Source organism: Danio aesculapii, chromosome 18 (assembly GCF_903798145.1).
Source record: "Danio aesculapii chromosome 18, fDanAes4.1, whole genome shotgun sequence".
In the NCBI taxonomy this organism is placed as follows: Eukaryota; Metazoa; Chordata; class Actinopteri; order Cypriniformes; family Danionidae; genus Danio; species Danio aesculapii.
In genome coordinates this window covers 53889105-53908483 of record NC_079452.1, presented here as the reverse complement: position 1 = coordinate 53908483, position 19379 = coordinate 53889105, and the positions used below count along the sequence as shown (strand labels likewise).

Here is a 19379-nt window from a genome sequence, read left to right as displayed (position 1 = left end):
TAACATTGTAATAACATTGTATTAACACTGTAAGTACATACTTATAATGTAATCACATTGTTATAACATGGTAATTACTTCTATGGTAGGATTGTAAATGTGTTTTGTACAGTATATGTCATGTACAGTATTTGTGTTATAGTTACATACACATACACAGTACACAAGTAATATTTAAGTTTTATCTTGTGCACAAATACTGTCATTATATTGTAATTACATTGAAGTTACATCAAAGATAATATTTAGAAATGTAAAAACTTGTTTGTTTATTGCATGTACAGTATTGGGTATTTGTAACTGTATACGTAAATATACACAATACACAAGTAATTACAAACTGTTATCCTGTATGTAAACTGTTATCTTGTATGCAATTACTATGTCGTTACATTGTAAATACTATGTCATTACATTTTAATTACATTTCTATTACATTGTAATTACACCCAAGATAATGTTTAAACATATGTTTCTTTGTACATTTCAATTACAGTATTTGGGTATTTAAATGTAAATATACACAGTACATAATTATTGTAGGTACAAACTTTCATTTTCGATGTAAAGACATTGTAATTGCATTGTTTTAATTGCATCAGAGATGTAATATGTAATTACAAACTTTTATCTTATGTGCAAAATACTATGTCATTACATTGTAAATATATTGTAGTTTCATCTAAGATAAAAATTTACAGATGTTTTACAAATGTTTCTTTGTATATTACATGTACAGTTTTTGGTTATTTATAGTTGTACACGTAAATATACACAGCACACATGTAAGTACAAACCTAATAACTATGTTTTTCATTGTATTTACTATGCTATTACATTGTTTACTTCTAAGATAATATTTATAAACTTAAATGTTTCTTTGTATATTTGTATTTATACATAAATATATGCAGTACGTATGTAATTAAAAACTTTCATTTTGGATGTAACATTGTAATTACATTACAATTACTATGTAATAAGATGGTAAAAACATTGTAACTACATTGTTCCAACATTGCATTTCCTCATTATTGCTTTCTAATAACATTGTTGTAACATTGCAATTGCATCGTTATCGCTATGTAACAACATTGTAATTACATACTATTTACTATGTAATAACATTGCTATAACATTGTGATTACATTGTTATAACATTGTAATAGCATTGTAACAACATTGTTATAGCATTGTAATTGCATCACGATAACATTGTATTTACATTGTTATAATATTGCAATTACATTGTTATGACATCTAAGATAATATTTATAAACTTAAATGTTTCTTTGTAAATTTGTATTTATATTACTATGTAATAGCATTGTTATAACATTGGAATAACCATGTTATAACACTGTATTTACACTGTTATAACATTGTAATTGTATTGTTATAACATTGTAATTACATCTATGATAGTATTGTGTTTTGTATAGTTCATGTACAGTATTTGTGTGTTATATTTACATACATATCCACAGTACACGTGTAATTTGTAAATACAAACTTTTATCTTGAGTGCAATTACTGCCATTACATTATAATAACATTGTAGTTACATCAAAGATAATATTCAGAAATGTAAATATTTGTTTATTGCATATACAGTATTTGTAATTGTATATGGAAATATCCACAATACACTTGTAATTACAAACTTTAATCCTGTGTGCAATTACTGTGTCATTACATTGTAGTTACTATGTCATTACATTGTAATTACGTTTCTGTTACATTGTAATTACATCTAAGATGATATGTTTAAACATGTTTCTTTGTACATTTCAAGTACATTATTTGTGTATTTATTTGTAAATATACACAGTACATAATTACGTAAACAAACTTGGATTTTGGATGTAGAGACATGTAAATAAAGGTGAATTGAATTGAATTGAATTGTAATTACATTGTTATAACATTGTAATCAAATTGCATTGTAATACATTGTAATACATTGTAATAACATTATGACATCTTGATTACATCTAAGATACTATTAGAAATCTTAAATGTTTCTTTGTATATTTGTATTTATATTACTATGTAATAACAGTGTAATAACATTGTTATACCATTGTTATTACATTGTTATAACATTGTAATTACCTCTACAGTTGCATTTCTAAATGTGTTATATATTTAATGTACAGTATTTGTGTGTTATAGTTACATACACACAGCACACATTTAATATGTAATTACAATTACATCCAAGATAATTTTTTTAAACATATGTTTCTTTGTACATGCCAAGTACAGTATTTGTGTGTTTATATGTAAATATACACAGTATATAATTATTGTAATTACAAACTTTGATTTTGGATGTAAAGACATTTTAATTACAATGTTATAACCTTGTATTTACATCATAGAATATATTGTTACAAACTTGTATCATGTGTGCAATTACTATGTCATTACATTGTAATTACATTGTAGTTACATCCAAGATAAAATTTATGTTTCTTTGTATATTGCATGTGCAGTATTTGGTTGTTTATAGTTGTATACAGGAATATTCACAGTACACATGTAATTACAAACCTAATTACTATGTCGTTTCATTGTATTTACTATGTTATGACACTGTAATTACGTCTAAGATAATATTTATAAACTTAAATGTTTCTTTGTATATTTGTATTTATACGTAAATATACGCAGTACGTATGTAATTACAAACTTTCATATTGGATGTAACATTGTAATTACAGTATAATTACTATGTAAAAACATGGTAATAACATTGTAATTACATTGTTAGAACATTGTATTTGCATTGTATTGCTATGTAATAACATTGTTATAACATTGTATTTGCATTGTTATCGCTACGTAACAACAGTGTAATTACATTATAATTACTGTGTAATAACATTGTTGTAACATTGTAATTACATTGTAATACCATTGTTATAACATTGTAATAGCATTGTTATAGCATTGTAATACCATTGTAATTGCATTGTGGTAACATTGTAATTACATTGTTAAAACATTGCAATTACATTGTTATTACATTTAAGATAATAATTATGAATGGAAAGGTTTTGTATATTTGCATTTATATTACTATGTAACAACATTGTATTTACATTGTAATAACATTGTTATAACGTTGTAATTACATTGATATAACATTGTCATTACATCTATGGTTGTATTGTAAATGTGTTTTGTGTATTTCATGTACAGTATTTGTGTTATAGTTACATACATACATAGTACACGTATTATGTAATTACAAACTTTTATCTTGTGCGCAATTATTTTTATTACATTGTAATTGCATTGTAGTTACATCAAAAATAATATTTAGAAATATAAATATTTGTTTGTATATTACATGCACAGTATTTGGTTATTTATGATTGTATACATAAAATATACACAATACACATGTAATTTCAAACTTTTATCTTGTGTGCAACTATTGCGTACATTGTAATTACGTTTCTATTACATTGTTATTATATTAAAGATAATATTTTTAAACGTGTTTCTTTGTACATTTCAAGTACAGTGTTTGTGTATTTATATGTAAATATGCATAGTACATAATTATTGTAATTACAAACTTTGATTTTGGATGTAAAGACATTGTAATCACATTGTTATAACATTGTAATTACCTCAGAGATGTAACATGTAATTACAAGCTTTTATCTTGTGAGCAATTACTATGTACTTACATTGTAGTTACATCCAAGATAAAATTGATAAATGTAAATGTTTCTTTGTATATTGCATGTACAGTATTTGGTTATTTATAGTTGTATACGTGAAGATACACAGTACACATGTAATTACAAACCTAATTACTATGTCATTACATTGTATTTACTACGCTTTTACATTGTAATTACATCTAAGATAATATTTATAAACTTAAATGTTTCTATGTATATTTGTATTTATATGTAAATATATGCAGTACATATGTAATTACAAACGTTCATTTTGGATGTAACATTGTAATTACATTATAAATATTATGTATAAACATGGTAACAACATTGTACTTACATTGTTCTAACACTGCAATTGCAATGTGTTGCTATTTAATAACATTGTTATAACATTATAATTGCATTGTTATTGCTATGTAACAACATTGTAATAACGTTATAATTACTAGATTTAACACTGTAATTACGTTGTTATAACATTGCTAAAACATTGTTATAACATTGTAGTAGCATTGTAACTACATTGTTATAACATTGCAATTACATTGTAATTACATCAAAGATAATATTTGTAAGCTTAAATGTTTCTTTGTATATCCTTTTATTTATATTACTATGTAATAACATTAAAATAACATAGTATTTAAAATTATAAAAACATTGTTATAACGTTGTAATCGCATTGTTATAACATTGTAATTACATCTACGGTTGTATTGAAAATCTGTTTTGTATATTCCATGTACAGTATTTGTGTGTTATAGTTACATTTACACAGCACATGTGTAATATGTAATTACAAACTTTATCTTGTATGCAATTACTGTCATTACATTGTAATTACGTTGTAGTTTCATTGAAGATAATATTTAGAAATGTAAATATTTGTTTGTTTATTGCATGTACAGTATTTGGTTATTTATATTTGTATACGTAAATATACACAATACACGTGTAATTACAAACTTTTACCTTGTATGCAATTACTGTGTTGTTACATTGTAATTATAATGTCATTACATTGTAAAAACAATTCGATTATATTGTAAATACATCCAAGATATGTTTAAACATGTTTCTTTGTACATTTCAAGTACAGTATTTGTTTATTTTTTATGTAAATATACATAGTACATAAATTATGTAATTACAAACTTTGATTTCGGAGGCAAATACATTGTAATTACATTGTTATAACACTGTAATTACATCAGAGATGTAATATGCAATTACAATCTTTTATCTTGTCTGCAAATACTATGTCATTACATTGTAATTATATTGTAGTTACATACAAGATAAAATTGATAAATGTAAATGTTTCTTTGTATATTGCATGTACAGTATTTGGTTATTTATAGTTGTATATGTAAATATACACAGCACACATGTATTTACAAACCTAATTACTAGGTCATTACATTGTATTTACTATGCTATTACATTGTAATTACATCTAAGATAATATTTATAAACTTAAATGTCTCTTTGTATTTAATATATACATAAATATATGCAGTACAAATGTAATTACAAACTTTCATTTTGGATGTAACAATGTAATTACATTATATTTACTATGTAATAACATGGTAATAATATTGTAATTACATCGTTTTATCATTGTAATTGCATTGCAATACTGTCCTGGACTGTACTCCATTCAACTCTCCCAATAAACTCCAGGACTCATTGTTATTACATTGTAACTACATCCAAGATAATATTTATAAACAAATGTTTCTTTTTATATTTCATGTATACAGTATTTGTGTATTTATACATAAATACACAGTACATATGTAATTGCAAACTTTTCGTTTGAATGTAGTTACATTGTCATTACATTATAATTACTACGTAGCTACGTTGTAGTTACATTGTTATAACATTGTAATTACATCTATGATAGTATTGTAAATGTATTTTTGTATATTTCATGTTCAGTATGTTTTATATTGTGTATTGAAGAGAACAATTGCAAAAAATAAAGACATTACTAAAGCTGAAGATTTTAGTAGTTTTTAGAAATCGTGATTTTAAATTGAGTATTAACGATTTCTATTGCAAAAATAGAAATATTGAAATATTTAATATAAAATATTTAAATATAGCACTTTTAAGAGATAGCAATTTTCACAATCAAGAGATATAATATTCCAACTCATTATCTGCATTAAGTGATTTTTACAGTGATTAAAGGGATCATCTTCAAGACAATACTTTCTGTGTGAAATTTGTACAAAATCTATACTAAAATCACAGAGAAACACAAGTTACTTTTTATGTTTAGTAGAAGTGAATGAGTTGACAGAGAAGCTGACTTAAACTTGCTCAGAGAAACGCTGTTGCTGTCAAACATTGTTTACTTCAATAAGCCAGTTTAATGGTGAAGGGATTGATCCAATAGACATATTCATGGAAGGTTTGTGAAGAAATGTCATGCTCCCTTGTAAAAGTATTTTGTAGTATTTTCAAAGTACAAAAAATACAGAATTTTATTTTGATACATTTATGGCTGCTGTATTTTGTTGTTTATTTTAATTCACTTAAAATTTAGGTATTTGGTATTTTAAAAAAAATACATTTCAATATATTTTGCCCACCCCTGACTGCACGTATACACATAATTTCATACTGGTGAATTTTTAATTCATTGTTTTACTGATCTCTTTGTGTTTCAGTCTTTATTAGAATTTTGTAAAAAAAATCACTATCTAATAAATTTCCAATGGAAATAAAAAGATCAACAAAAAGAACAATTTTTTTTTTTTTTAATTCAATGTTTGCTGCCTGCCTCTCGATCCCATATGCTGGTTCATGTGAGTTCATCTACAAATACTTGGTGCCAGTTTGTTATTAAACTGTGTTTCATAAATGTACTGCAAATGGATCCCTCGTTGTCAGACTCCCCATTACATTTACAGTGTACAATTTTTCTATACCAATATTTCTATAATATATAAAATGTATTTAGTGTTACTTGCCTTATAGAATTAAATTCAAAAATAAAATATATACAAAAGTTCAACACGAAACAAAAATAATTAAGTCATTCATTTATTGTTACTATTATTGTAACACGGGGAGTGACAGAGACAACTGAGGTTTAGGATCCACGTGCAGGTTTATTCAAACTCAGGGAGGCAATGGTCAACACAGGTGCAAACAGATGTATGAAGGCAGTCCAGAATCGTAATCAGTCACAGGCGAGAGGTCGGTAGACAGGCGGCAGACAAGGCGAAAGGGAAACCAGGCAAAGATCAAAACACAGAGGAACAAGACTAAGGGAACCGCGTTGTAATGTCACTTTACAGTTAAACAAGACTCGGCAAAGGCAGGGAGTGTGTGTGTTGTTTAAATAGTGTGTGTAATCAGTCTTTGACAATCCTCAGGTGGTGCAAGTGTAATCAGTCAAAATGAGGAAGCATGTGTGTTTGTGAACGGAGTGCATGTATGAAAATGTAGTCCATGAATGGCGGATTTGTAGTCCATAGGTTATTGTGAAGGTGAGTGTTTACCAGCGACCTCTGGTGGTTAGAGATCGCTGGTAATCATGACGATTATTAGACGCCTGCATAGTATTAAAACAATCTAGAATGTAAATATTAACAGTACATATTAATTATTACACATGCTATTCCAAACTTATTTTTATATGTCCCCAAAAATAGCAATATTTTAGGTGTAATGTTTATATAAACGCAATATTATTGTACTCGTTACAATTATACAGTATATTTATATTTTTTTTTAAATCAAGATTTTTTAAATAATAAATTAATGTTTAAATAATAATTTAATGCTTTAATTATAGTAAAGATTATATCATAATATTTTGTAGGTGTTAGATGTTAAAGGGATAGTTCACCCAAAAACTTAAATCTGTCATCATTTACTCATCCTTTCCTTGTTCCATTCCATAGTGATTTTTTTCCCATGTTGAACAAATAAAGAAGATATTTTAAAGAATGTTGTAAACATGTAACCATTGACTTCCATAGTCGGAAAAATAAACTTTTGCCCTTTATTGCATATATATATATATATATATATATATATATATATATATATATATATATATATATATATATATATATATATATATATTTCACAGATGATGTTTAACATAGCAAGGAAATTTTGACAGTTTGTCTGATAATATTATTTCTTCTGGAGAAAGTCTTATTTGTGTGGAAGCCAGTTCCCCCCACTAAATAAAAAAATTATAATTGAAATATATATATATAATAAAAAAATTAAGTCAGAACAGAATTCTGAGTTACAAAGTCGTAATTCTGAGTTATTAAGTCAGAATTCTGAGTTATAAAGTCGTAATTCTCAGTTATTAAGTCAGAATTCTGAGTTATAAAGTCGCAATTCTCAGTTATTAAAACTAAATTCTGAGTTAAGTCAGAATTGCGAGTTATTAAGTCAGAATTCTGAGTTATAAAGTCACAATTCTGGGTTATAAAGTCAGAATTCTGAGATATAAAGTCGCAATTCTGAGTTATTAAGTCAGAATTCTGAGTTATAAAGTCGCAATTCTGGGTTATAACGTCAGAATTCTGAGTTATAAAGTCGCAATTCTGGGTTATAAAGTCAGAATTCTGAGTTATAAAGTCAGAATTCCGAGTTATAAAGTCAGAATTGCGAGTGTTAAAGGAATTTCCTGTTATGGCGATTGGCCATAAATGAAGTGTTAAAGACTCTTTCTTTAGGTTCTCTGCTGGTTGTACAGTATTTGGTTGACACTTTTACTGAACTGAAATATAAACTAATACAACCCTTTTAGTTTTAGTCCTTTATAATGTCTATGTACGATATGTCTGCAGCTCCCAAGTACACCACACGAGGGCACTCTTGCAATATGAAACAAATAACAGCTGCGACAAAATGTAAATCATATAATTGTTAATCATATAATAGATAAATATAGAAATCCTAATTTTAGACTTTTGGAGGAATCACACAACCTATAGCTAGTTTCAGGCGCTCTGTTTAATGCTTTATAATTGCTATTTAGACCAAATGTTAATAATTAAAAAAAAAAAAAAAATCCATACGAAAAATTCCTTTTTGAAAGCGTGATAAACAATAAAAAGTCAGATATAGGCTTTGTGTTGTGATTATGAGCTAATGTGCATGCGTCTTTAAAACTCCATTTATGGCCAGTCGACATTACAGGAAACTCATTTGTAACTCGCAATTCTGAATTACAACTCAGAATTGCGACTTTATAACTCAGAATTCTGACTTAATAACTCAGAATTGCGACTTTATAGCTCAGAATTGCGACTTTATAACTCAGAGATCTGACTTTATAGCTCAGAATTGCGACTTTATAACTCAGAATTGCGACTTAATAACTCAGAATTGCGACTTTATAGCTCAGAATTGCGACTTAGTAACTCAGAATTCTATTGAATTTGAATTCCACCTATTGAATTTCACAAATATGGTTTCCCATTTCAGTCATATCATTATTATATCGTAACGAATATTTTAACATCTCTGTTTCTGAACTCATATTATGTAAATAAAAATAATTGGTTAAACACTTATGACTTTATTCACATGTAAACATTCACAAAGAAAACATAATAGACTGTCTAATTGTAGGATTAAGTGTAATCCTAACAGATTATCTGATTATAAACTACTATCTTTTACTAAACTGTAGCAACTGTATATATATATATATATATATTTTTTTTTTTTTTAATTTTTTTTATAATTATTACATTTTAATTCGTTTGTAATGCTGAGTTTGTTTCAACTATTATTGCAACCTGTACTTTGTGGTTTAAAAACAACATATTGCTTACTATAAACTATAGCATTTAATGTGGGAAATTAATAATAGAAAAATATTAGAGAATTAAGCAACTACACACAATTAAATTGCTGCACAATTAAATACATTTATTACATGTAAAAAGATTTTTATTGCATATAAAGATGTCTTATTGCCTATATTAACTTGCTATTATTTCCTTCATTATAAATAAATACATTATATAAATAAAACCTGTCCAATTTAGAGCAAGGCCAGCAAATTATTGTCTATATTGACTCTGTCAGATAATGATGACTGATAAAAAAAAACGGTTCAGTCAATTAATGGCGTTCGGAAACACTGCTCCCCATTTGCCCGTCTCGATTGCAATATTTGTGAAATAGTACACATTATTGTTTATTGTGTACAATATTTCTTAACAATATATATAAAATTATATCGATGACGATGTCTGAGAATACGTTAATAACATTAACATCCGTCGTAACCATATTTGGTTTGCCTAGATCGCGTGAGCTGGATTATGTGTGCCTGAAACGTGTGTGGCTCTGCGGGCCTGCAGCTGGATATTATTGCCTACTAAAAAGACTCCCTGTATACTGTATATCTCTATGATATGTCTATGAAGAGACTCTGCCTCCTCCAGCCCTGCAGACGGCAGTAACACAAATTCCGACGATGATCGAAGCGCAGAAGAGAGAGTCCAGAAGATGACCGAAGCGCACCATGGCAACAAGCTCAGCTGAAAACTTTAGCAGTCCACCTCACAAAAGTAAGAGTTTTGCTCCTTATACAGTTATAATGAGCTATTATTGCAGTTGCCTAAAGCAAACAGACAATTAGCTGTTAGCTTTACACTATTTAGACGTTTTTTATGTTGCATTTTCAAAGTAAAAACATTCGTAGTCTTCCCAAAACAACTATAACATAAGTTAGCAGATAAACACAAAAGGCAAGATGTGCTATAGATATGTAAAATACTTATAGACTGCACTTACTGTCAGTATTGTACAACGCTTTAACATGGAAATGTGTAATAACCATCACAAGAGGGCTCTCGGGGTCATCGTTTCAATGTTTGCTTTGTTTGTGTTTGTGTTTATCAGGTTTAAAGATCAGATACACCTTTCTCTTATTGCTGGTGGCTTGTGTATCAGGAGCTGTTGAAAACAGCGAGGATCATGTTTTCAAACATAACCATGAACATAATGCAAATACATTCCTTGGCTCTGAGGTACAGTACCGTCTCCACGATTCTTCATCACAGTTATTCAGATCTTCATATTAAAGTGATACAGTATAATTCACCAGCTGCCTATTACTGACTTTCAGGACAAAGATGAAATACAGAAACTCAGTCCATCTGAGCAGCGCAAGCGGCTGGTGGAGATAGTGAAGAAGATTGACACCAACTCTGATAAATATCTGACTCCAGGTCAGTTCTGCAATCTGCATCACTTGATATGTTTATTCACACATACACATGAAACATGCCTGTTGTGTGCTATCAAGTTATGTTTTTTAAAATGTTTTAATCTTCCACTCATCGCTGTTGCATTTATTTAGTCAAAAATACAGTGTTATGAAAACTGATTACAATTTAAAATGTGTGTATGTATAAATACAGTGCTCAGCATAATCGAGTACAGCACATTTTGAAAATGAATGATTTTCTCCATTTCTCAGTGAATATAGGCGATGGATTTTGCTGCATTTAAACAAAACAGATTTATTAAAGAGATATATTTATTAAAATAATATTTTAGTCAACAAGCATATTTAGAAATTGCAAGATAATAAATTTAAATTCAAGCAAAATATTGCAAAAAAAATTACAACCTACAACATTTCAAGAAAAAAAAATTCTTCTCTTGATTTTTCCTTATTTTTTTAATTTGTATTTAATATTTTCTAAAACATATAAATTTGGGTGTACTTGTTTTTGGACCGCTATCGTAAGTTATTTTGTTAGATAAGCTCCAGATTTGGCTTCAGTACTGGCTAAACTAATATATATGCACAAATATAATATTGTAGAGCTTTCTAGAAGCAAAAGATAGATTTCTTAGGGATGTACTTACACATGCTGAGTACTGTGTATGTATATACACAAACCGAACGATTCGATTCAGACTAATATCTAAAAAGATAAAAGAGAATAAGTACAAAATATAATGTTTTCAGTGCAGCAACCCTCAACATGACATCCCAAATGACGTGGCAGACAACATGCTGCCTTCCCCGCTGCCATGTTAAACAGTAGAACATCGCATTTGAACTCTTGCTGCCTTCTGTGTCAGCCTGCCCGTGCTGTTTCCGCCCCCGTTTCCCCAGCAACCCTGGACGCCGACACAAAACAGCCAATCTCAATAACCTGTTCACATATCACCACACCCGCCCACATCCAAACACTACTCCAGTCAGGCACGCGCTACACTAACTCACAAAATGGCTAGTAACGTTAATGTAATCCCAGACATCCCAAGTCTCCCGGAAGTTTCGGGAGTCTCCCACAAATGCATAGAGACTCCCAGATGCCCACAAACGAACGATAATCTTCCGGAAATCTCCCGGTCCTTAAATACATCGCACACCCCTCTCCACCGCATCCCTCCCAGCTCTTAAGGTAACGTTGGGCACAGAGCCGGCCCAAGGCATAAGCGAACTAAGCGGCTGCTTAGGGCCCCGTGGCCACCAGGGGGCCCCCAAGAGTGCACGAAATGAATGAGTGACTTTCATTTTATGTTTGTTTGTTGGGTTATGGATAAGGGGTGGGACAAAACATATGCCCATTTATCATGTTATTTACGGCCGCGATACATATTCTGGCGCCACGTATCGATACTTATATAAATTTACAAAAGATATGAATTAATTACTTAGTCTTTCACACTGACTGCAACAGATTACCGCTTTAAATACAGTACACTCAGCCACCACCAGGCGCTTCCCATAATAGCAGATCATCAGAGATACACCAGCGTCATGTAAACCGCTGACAGGTGAGACATTGCAATGGTGGAAATCTCAGGCATACGGACATTCTTCTGTCCAAGCTGGACCAAAGTATTTGTGTTTCAGACATCCAGCTCCCCCGAATTTTCCGCTAGTTTCTTCCTCACAGACGCGCTTTCACTTCGCTATATCGCTCGCGCGTGCCCGCGGGCAGTGCTGTGACTTAAATGTGCTCAAACATTTTAATTCCGCCAAAATATGTATTAGATAAAGATATCAATAGGGGGTGAACATATAATTTAAAAGGCCTTGCGTTTATTTAACCCTTACAGATTTTGGCAAAGTCTTGTAGATGGTATTTTGGCTAAAAATATTAGGGTAATTAAAAAATCTTTTTAAATAGATGAGTAAATAACTGATGTTCTCCACTGCTGAAAACTTCATACGCGATCAGAGGAGTCTGTTCTCACCTCTCAGAGCATTCTGATCAGTTAAAGAAAAAATATTAATGCATAAAAAATATTACAAATATTTAATGCATGATTGTTTATTCAAAATAAACCAGAGCTAAGCATAAAAACTTTCCATGTTTTCATAAAATAAGTTCATCAAGTTACAGTTTATAGTTTACAGAAAACTAGAAAGCAATAATTGACTATTTTGACAGTGTTTTCTTAAATGCATATTCCACAAAATTGAGATTCTGCTGCTATGATAGAGATGATTGTGATTTTCAATCACAAACTGCTCTTTGCACATCAGCATTGTTAAGTTGTTTGACAGCGGAGCGCTTGTTTTACATTGTTGCAATTTTAGAAACATGCTGTCATTAAAAGAAATGGATCAACCTTTTGATGCATTTTTTCCTTTTTGCATTTTTTTATAATTTTTTTTTTTCATTTTCGATGCATTTTTTTATGATATATTTGTGATTGGTTTTCTGTTGATTTATCGCAGAATCACTGATATCGTGATTGAAGCAACAGTGCACGGCACAGCAGCAAAACGCTTCATAAACTTGGTGATAAAAAATAAGCTTCTGATTTATACATTTGTTTCAAATTTTTTATTACACAGCCATTAACTATGGATGGTAAATACACTGCAAAAATGATTTTCTTTCTTCTTTTTTTGTCTAGTCCAAATATCTAAAAAAAATTTAACCAATAAACATTTTCTAGACAGATTTTAGTCAAAATTATGTGCTTTTTTTTTTTTTTCATAAAAAAAGCTCAATAATCTGCTAATTAGGATTAATAAAAGAATATTGTTTTTGGTTTTAAGTAAGATAATTTTACTTATCTCATTGGCAGATTAATTTGTTCACTTTACAGAAAAAAATTCACTTAATTTATAATTATTTCTGAAAACTTAATTTTTTTTTTCTAGATATTTAGTAATATGCTATATGCGAATATTTCTACAAAATGCTTCCTGATTTAATTTGAATTTGATGTAAATAGTTTTAAGCTATTTGAACTACAAAATGCATTAATGTAACATTTATCCATTTTTAAAAAAATTACTTTTATTGTCACTATTTTTGACTGTTTGGCAGCGTTTTATGACTGAATAATAATAATAATAATAATAATAATAATAATAATAATAAGTATGCTATTGGCTACTTCCAACTGTTTTTGTTTCTGTCAACATTAATTACAGCTTAGATTAATGTTTTGTGTCTAATTGTTTAGTTTTGTGGCAAGTAGTCATATAAAAAGAGGGATCAATAGGCAGTTGATCAATAGGCAGTTGTTTCTGCAGTATAATATTTGGAATTGTCTTTAAACATATTTTATGAGTTAAGTAACACAACTACAGCAAATAAAATCGATAATGCATATTTTAAATTTACAGTGTGCGAATAATCAAGGATCAACGATAATTTGTCACATTATTTGCACCAAGGGGGCCCCAACTAAAATCCTGCTTAGGGCCCCCTGAAGGCTTGGGCCGGCCCTGGTTGGGCACAACTCACCCCCGCCGGTCAGGTACATCGCATGCACACGCCTCCACCGCTCTTCAGATACGTCGCGCGCACACGCTCCCACAACAGGGCACAACAAATCACCGAGATGATTGGTACGTAGCTGTGGATATGAGAGACCTTAATCGGTAGTGGAAATTTCGGGTTTTAGGAAAATGTTAAATGTATTAGAGCCCCGTTACATTATTCCTTCATAAGCCCATTTCAGTCAGATAATTCCTGCTTTCAGATCCACTAAAATGGAAGGTGACAGTCAAATCAAGCAGATCTGTGCTGTCTGAAGAAAAGGTGGACACTCATCTTTCTGAAAAAAGACTTAAAAAAAGATTGAAACAGAGTTCCATATAAAAAGGAAATTGTTCTTTTCTTTTTATTTGTTTAACTACTACAATATTATATTTATTTTTACTAATAGCTCTAACTGTCTTACTAATAGTACTAATAATATTAAAGTAATTGAAAAGGAAATATTAAATTCACTTTAAACACTATACATGAATTAATGTATAAGAAGTGCCTATTCATTTAGAGAAGTATTTAACATTAATAACTTTATGTTTGACAGTATTAATAAATGATTAATGAAATTGAGCATGCACAGATAAATACTGACCAATACTGCTACACAATGGAAATGGTTCCAGTATAATGTGGATTCTTATGTTTTACCCATATTTCAGCATATCGTACTTTGGGTCAGATTATTGCCGTTTTATTATAAAACTATATTTCAGTTAGTGAAGTTTGTTAAATTCTGCTCCATTTTTCTAATAATAATAATAATAAAAATAGTACTAAGAATAATGGGCCACGTTTAATTTTTTAATGGTATATTTTTATGATAATTATTGTTACAATTACTATATTGCTCAAAATAATAAATATATTGCAATACCACCAATGTACTGCAATATAAATATATTAATAAAAAATAACTTTTGTTAATATTGTGTGTTATAACAGCAGCAACAACAACAACAACAAAAAAGCATTTTCTGTTCTGTTGCTAGAGGAGATCACAGTATGGATACAGAGGGTGTACAGAAAATATGCACTGGACGATGCTGAGGAGCGCTTTCCTGAGTTTGACTCCAACAGTGATGGCTTGGTATCTTGGGATGAATATAATGTTGTCATGCACGGTCATATTGTGGAAGTGGATGCAGACGCTGTACTTGAAGACCCAGAGGAAGAGTCTCTCAGATTTGTAAGTTGAATTGTATCTTAACATTTCATATTGTGGAACAGCACTGAAAGCTTTTAAAATTTTATTTATTTATTATTTATTTATTTGTTATTAATTATTATAAATCTAATTCATTCATAGCTCCACGCAAAGGAAAAAAGACGTTTTGATTTTGCCAATATGGATGGATCATCTGGTCTGAATCTAACAGAGTTCCTTGCATTTACTCATCCATCTGAGGTGGACCACATGGCTGTAAGTGTAAAACTGAGTTGCAGTAAATCAAAAATGTGAGTAGACGAAATATTCATGCATGTGTGCTTGCATTTTTTTCCAGGATTTTGCCATTGAAGATGTGCTATCTGAATATGACATGGATAAAGATGGGTTCATCAGCTTGAGTGAATTCATTGGAGATCTCAGAACAAATGGTATGAATATCATGTGATCAATAATAATCAATGTAATAAATCATTATACTGCTGATTTCGATTTTATTGGATAGTTTGATTGCAGGAATTGAGGTAATTAAAAAAGGCTCCCAATATTCTCGATTTTTTTTCTTATTCTTCAAAAATATATTTGGTAACAAGTAAATAGCTGATATTATATTTCACTAAACCCTCTTACTAATAGTACTAATAATATTAAAGTAATTAAAAAGGAAATATTAAATTCACTTTAAACACTACACATGAATTAATGTATAAGAAATGCCTATTCATTGAGAGAAGTGTTTAACATCAATAACTTTGTTTGACAGTATTAATAAATGATTAATGAAATTGAGCATGCACAGTTATATATTGACCAATACTGCTACACAATGGAAATGGTTCCAGTATAATGTGGATTCTTATGTTTTACCCATATTTCAGCATTTCATACTTTATTTCATTAGAAATTGATGTACATTTATTAATTTAGCTGACGTTTTCATACAAAGTGACTTAAAATGAGGATAAAAGAAGCTCTTCAAATCACCAGAGAGCAGAAAAAGTCTTGGTTAGTTTAGCAGTTTTATTTTTATTTATTAGTATTGGGTCTTTGTAATGGAGAGTTTGCAAAAAAACCTAGTCTACTGCGTTTTTCCCCCAGCAACAAAAGATGTTAGCTTCTAGATGTAATTGAACATATATTCGGGCTGCACGATATTGGAAAAATCTGACATTACGATATTTTATTTTACCGCAATATGTATTGCGAAATGGGCATCACTGTGGCGCAGTGGGTAGCACGATTGCCTCACAGTAAGAAGGTCGCTGGTCACCAGCTGGGCAAGTTGGCATTACTGTGTGGAGTTTGCATGTTCTCCCCGTGCTGGCGTGGGTTTCCTCCGGGTGCTCCGGTTTCCCCCTCAGTCCAAAGACATGTGGTATAGGTGAATTGAATAAGCTAAAATTGGCCATAGTGAATGTGTGTGTATGTATGTTTGGGTTGCAGGTGGAAGGGCATCCGCTGCATAAAACATATGCTGGATAAGTGGGCGGTTCATTCCGCTATGGCGACCCCTAATTAATTAAGGGTCTAAGCCGAAAAAAAAATGAATGAACGAATATATTGCGATATGAATACAATTTCACCAGATGATTTGAATGGCTCTATTTGGAAAGATTTCATTTATTTATATCGACTGGGATGATCAACTCTTCTTTTCTATGCAGTGCATCTGCATAAATTATATTACATTACACGCAAATATAAATAAATAAACTGTGTTTTATGGTTTTCTGTGGAGTCTAACAATAATCAAGTTCAGAAATTGAACCATCAAATGTAAAATAGCATGGTCATCATTGAATAAATAATTTAAAAAAATAATAATATGTGTTTTAGTATTTGTGTTTTAATATTTAATAAATAATCTAATCCTGCGATATGACTATTGCGGATACACACATTGCGATGTCGATGCTCAAACATTATAATGTGCAGCCTTAATATTTATTATGATTATTTATATACAGTTGAAATCTAAATTATTTCCCAAGTGAAGTTTAACAGAGCAAGGACTTTTTCACAATATTTCCTATAATATTTTTTCTAGCAGCTTTTAATTGTCAATATAAATTTTAAGGTCAATATTATTAACTCCCTTAAGCAATATGTTTTTTTTTCTAATTGTCTACAGAATAAACCGTCATTATACAAAATGTGCGCACTTAACCACTAGGCTATTGGTCATTCATTCATTTTCTGTGTTTATGTGTTTAATAAACACATATATTCATAAATAATGTTTTCTCATTAAGTCTATAGTTTTCTTTGGATGTAGTAAAACATCTACAGATGATGGGGATCATGTCTTTGTGGCTGCTGGCGATTAAAGGATGATGCTAAGACTTTTGACCTCGCAAATGGCTGTAGAACACCAACATTTAAACAGTATTTAGTGAAAAAATATTACAAAAAAGCATGCCAAAAATGAAAGAGAAGCGTTCAGCAATGATGATGCATGAATAAGTCTGCTTGTGTGTGTTTAAGAGCAGGACGAGCCGTCACAGTGGGAGATTGAGGAGACAGTGCGGTTTAAAGATCTCTATGACCAGGATCAAGATGGAAAGCTCAACAGGGATGAACAGTTGCGCTGGGTCGCTCCAAATAGCTATGGCTCTGCAAGAGAAGAAGTCAGTCAACGTCCCATCAGTCTGCTAATGCACTTTTTTTCATCTTCAGCAAATAAAATTCTAATTGTTTTTTTTGTTGTTGTTTGTAAATGAATACAGGCCCTTCATCTAATCAAGGAAATGGACCACGATGGGGATGAACGGCTCTCGGAGACAGAGATTTTAAAAAACCAAGACACATTCATGCACAGTGAAGTGACAGATTATGGAAGACAGCTTCACGTGCCACATGATGAACTGTAATAGTATTTTTTTATAAATAGTTCTTATGGTGCCATGAAGAAAGTTTACTTTTACTGATTTTTTTTTGTAAGAAAACTGGGCCAATAGTTAAGTGCAAAATGCTAATAAAAGTTGCCAGTGGTAAATGTATCCCATGTTAGAGTTGTAATACTGTTGTGTTTTGAGTATGCCCCAAATATTTTGTATCAGAAAGGTTTTAGTTAGGTTTGTGTTTATGCAAGTGAGACAAATGTGGTGCTAGACCACTAACTATGATGAGCAGTGGCCTCAAAATCTCCCATTGTAAATGAGTTAAATCATATGCACAAGTTTTATTAGTCAAACATGGATTGGAATACCCTGTTCACTCACATTCACAGATATCGTAAGCTTGATTATCATAAGGACTATCATAAAGCCAATCAACATTTACAGTAAATACATGATCTAATAAGATCCTTCAGTTATGATAGATAATGCATGATAAAAAAAACATGTAACAACTCTAGTTACATTGAATTGTTCCCACTTCCCAGAACCCAGTATCATTGCAAATAAGACTGTGGGCACTTTACTTAAGCCAATATAAAACATGATATTTACAGTACATAGTGTAACAGCTTTGGTTACATTGTATTGTTCCCGTTTCTCATCACACACAGTATTGTTACAAACAACCTAGAATTGTTTTATTAATTCGCTCCAAACATTAAAATTATTAGACATTAATGTTTGTTGTACAAAGTTAAGTTGCAGTTTTGCAAATGTTAAAATGTTATTCTGTCCAATTTATCCATGTTGACAAATTATACCCACAAAAGCAAACCTGCAAAAGTTATTAGGATATTTTGAACTGTTGTAGACATGTAGCCGCATTCATCTTTTCTTTGGCTCAAGA

The 19379-nt window shown here is 30.3% G+C and overlaps 1 protein-coding gene across 1 annotated transcript; it reads left to right on the top strand.

Moving 5' to 3' along the window:
- Positions 1-10168: 10168 nt before the first annotated feature.
- On the top strand, positions 10169-18637 carry rcn2 (reticulocalbin 2). Its single transcript, XM_056478338.1, has 8 exons — positions 10169-10273; positions 10608-10735; positions 10834-10936; positions 15457-15653; positions 15774-15887; positions 15970-16063; positions 18117-18259; positions 18359-18637. Exons 1-8 carry the CDS (start codon positions 10228-10230, stop codon positions 18500-18502), a joined length of 969 nt encoding a protein of 322 aa, XP_056334313.1. The 5' UTR covers positions 10169-10227; the 3' UTR covers positions 18503-18637.
- Positions 18638-19379: the final 742 nt, after the last annotated feature.